The sequence below is a fragment of the Orbicella faveolata genome, unplaced genomic scaffold (genome assembly GCF_042242905.1).
Source record: "Orbicella faveolata isolate gen_17 unplaced genomic scaffold, um_ofav_v1 contig_34, whole genome shotgun sequence".
NCBI lineage: Eukaryota > Metazoa > Cnidaria > Anthozoa > Scleractinia > Merulinidae > Orbicella > Orbicella faveolata.
The window spans coordinates 3,727,501-3,730,000 of record NW_028301563.1 but is presented as its reverse complement, the minus strand read 5'-3'; the positions used below and the strand labels follow the sequence as shown (position 1 = coordinate 3,730,000).

General features: G+C 37.0%; 1 protein-coding gene across 2 annotated transcripts in view; it reads right to left on the bottom strand.

Annotated features, from left to right (window-relative positions):
• LOC110068112 (gamma-1-syntrophin-like) overlaps positions 1-2,500 on the bottom strand; it is a 24,642-nt gene that overhangs the window by 9,313 nt on the left and 12,829 nt on the right. For both annotated transcript variants that reach the window (XM_089299077.1, XM_089299076.1), the window contains exons 10-12: positions 1,193-1,252; positions 586-656; positions 279-397 (exon numbers count right to left, since the gene is read on the bottom strand). In XM_089299077.1, the coding sequence (XP_089155203.1) occupies positions 279-397; positions 586-656; positions 1,193-1,252 (250 nt within the window). The remainder of the gene's footprint in view (positions 1-278; positions 398-585; positions 657-1,192; positions 1,253-2,500) is intronic.

Below are 2,500 nucleotides of genomic sequence, written 5' to 3'. Positions count from 1 at the left end.
AAACACAATGACCAATGACTATGTCATCAGAGTTCACAAAGCCCTGAGCAAAATGATTACAATCACCTCCAGCTGTAACAGAGACCTTATGGGCAACAATTTGGCATTCTGGTGAAAACTTCACAAGACAGGAAGGCACCAAAAAAAGCATTTAACTTGTCGATACGTCAATGACACAAGTATGCATGCCCGTGGCAATCATCCGCTGGCCAACAGCAGATTTTCCAGTTAGTTCTGATTATTGATAATCTCACTCAACATTTTATTCAGCCACTTACCTCAGGCTATCTTCCCCTGTCTTATATCTTGATATTGACGCAAATGTCAGTGGAAGCACAATATTGTCTGTCCAACTCTGAAGAGAGGAGTTGGAATCTGTTTCCCCAATTTCAGAAGACTGCAAAGATAAAAAACACTTTTAACATCCAGATGTGATGATTAATGATCTTATGTTCTATTTAACAGTGACTACATTCACAGAACTCAACCTTCACTGAAATACTTTTGCTGGTGACTAAATCTGAAAACTTAGTGGCCAGCTGGTTCCAAGGTGTTTTCCTGAAAGTTGAGCCATGATTCACATACCTTTTGACTACTGTTTTCTTTAAATTCTGCATCACTTGAAGACTCCTCAATGCTTCTGACTATTCCATTTGCTGTAAAATGAGACAAAACACAGTCTTTTCTCAACTACTAGATATTAACTAGTATAAATCTACTAGCGTTCTATCATGAATGCCATTCTCTAATTGGCTACACTACTCACTAAATATTCTGTTGTAGATAGTGAGTAGCCTAGCAATGTGCAGTTGCTAACAAAATGGCAACTGTTTTTTGCATTTTTAAAGTGTTTGTGAAGAGGATTTAGATCAAGTTTTAAACGACTAGTAGATTTATATACTAAAAGTAATCAGACTATTCGCTCTCAGTTTCTATGCAAGATAGTTGTCACGTTGACTGCCATGAGATAGAAATTGGTGCATAACTATAACTAACTGCTACTATAATAAGCTGCAATGACTTAAGTGCAATATTTGGCAATATTTTCTTATGTTAGACTCTTAACCTGTTTTGGGATATATCAGAAACCAATATGTTTCACACTTTGTGCATGACATGTAATTTAGAAGCTTCATGTTATGTCAATGGATGTCAAGTGATGTTTTATTTTGTTATTATAAAATCAACATACCTTGTTTTGATATGCTTGACTGACTCACTTCAGAGGTATTTCCTGCTGTCAGTGTGCTTTCTTCAATTGAAATGAAAAAATATGAAAAGAATGGAAATCATGACTTTTCTTCAAGTACAACTGATAATAACTTCAAGGGGTTTATATCCACTTGGTGATGTTGTCTTGCCCTTGTAGTGTGCTGGTGCTTGGTTAATGCATGTAAAAAAATCTGTTTGGCTTTTTCTCTTTTGTTCCGAAGAAGACAAACGTACATTATGTAATATCTAGTTTGGCACTACACAGTTGCTTAGTTCTTACTAACCGAGCAGAAGGTCTGTATGGAAGAATCTTGACTGAGGTCGTGAGTACAGACCTCACTGTGTTTGGTCTGTACTCACGACAGAGGTCAACATTCTCCCATACAGACCGACTAAGCCCGGTTAATAAGATGTTTATTATATGGTCCAAACAAGAACAATTTAATTCGTTTAATGTAACTGGTTTGTACTAACTGTCATTTTGCTTGCGAATGGCGATGAGCTGAATTTAATTCTGCTGAAGTTTGTTCGTCCTCTTTACTTTTTTTTTCTCATCAGGCTTTTTGGCACTTCCATAAACAAATGAAGAAGCTAGTCATAAAAGGGGATAAGTGACGATTTTGGTTGCTTTTCTTTTTTCTTGCTCCAAATTAGCTGAATTTTTACATGTGGTCTTCAATGTAATAGAAAAACGTGTTCCTGTATTTTTGTCGCTGGTTTTTGCTTCGCTTTATAACAACGCCGCTAGGAAAACTGAGTGGTTTTTTGCATACGCAATATCCTGAAAACGAAGCAAAGTTTAGCGGAAAAACTACAGGACATTGCTAAACATACCTAAACAAAACTCTATGTGAAATTTGGAGCGTTTTCGACAAAGTTCACTTTTGATTAAAATACCTAACGCCCTTTTCCCACCGAGGCTGCAAATAAACGAAGCCGGGCCTTTGTTATGATAAACAGAGCCGACCCTTTGTTATAATAACCAAGCCAAGCCTTTGTTATAAGTCAAAGTCTCGCCTCGGTTTATCATAACAAAGGATCCACCCGCCGCGACCGCAGGGACTTTGATCTCACTTAGAAAGCAGCAAAAAGTCAATTTCACGCAACGTATAAGCTCAAAAATGTTAATTTTAGGTCAAAAAAGGTTTAAATGTTGATTTCACGTTAACGCGTGACGGCAAGGATGTTGGTTTCACTTAGAAACCAGCAAAATGTCAATTTCACGCAACGCACAAGCTTAATGATGTTGATTTCAGGTCTAAATAGGTTAAAATGTTGATTTCACGTT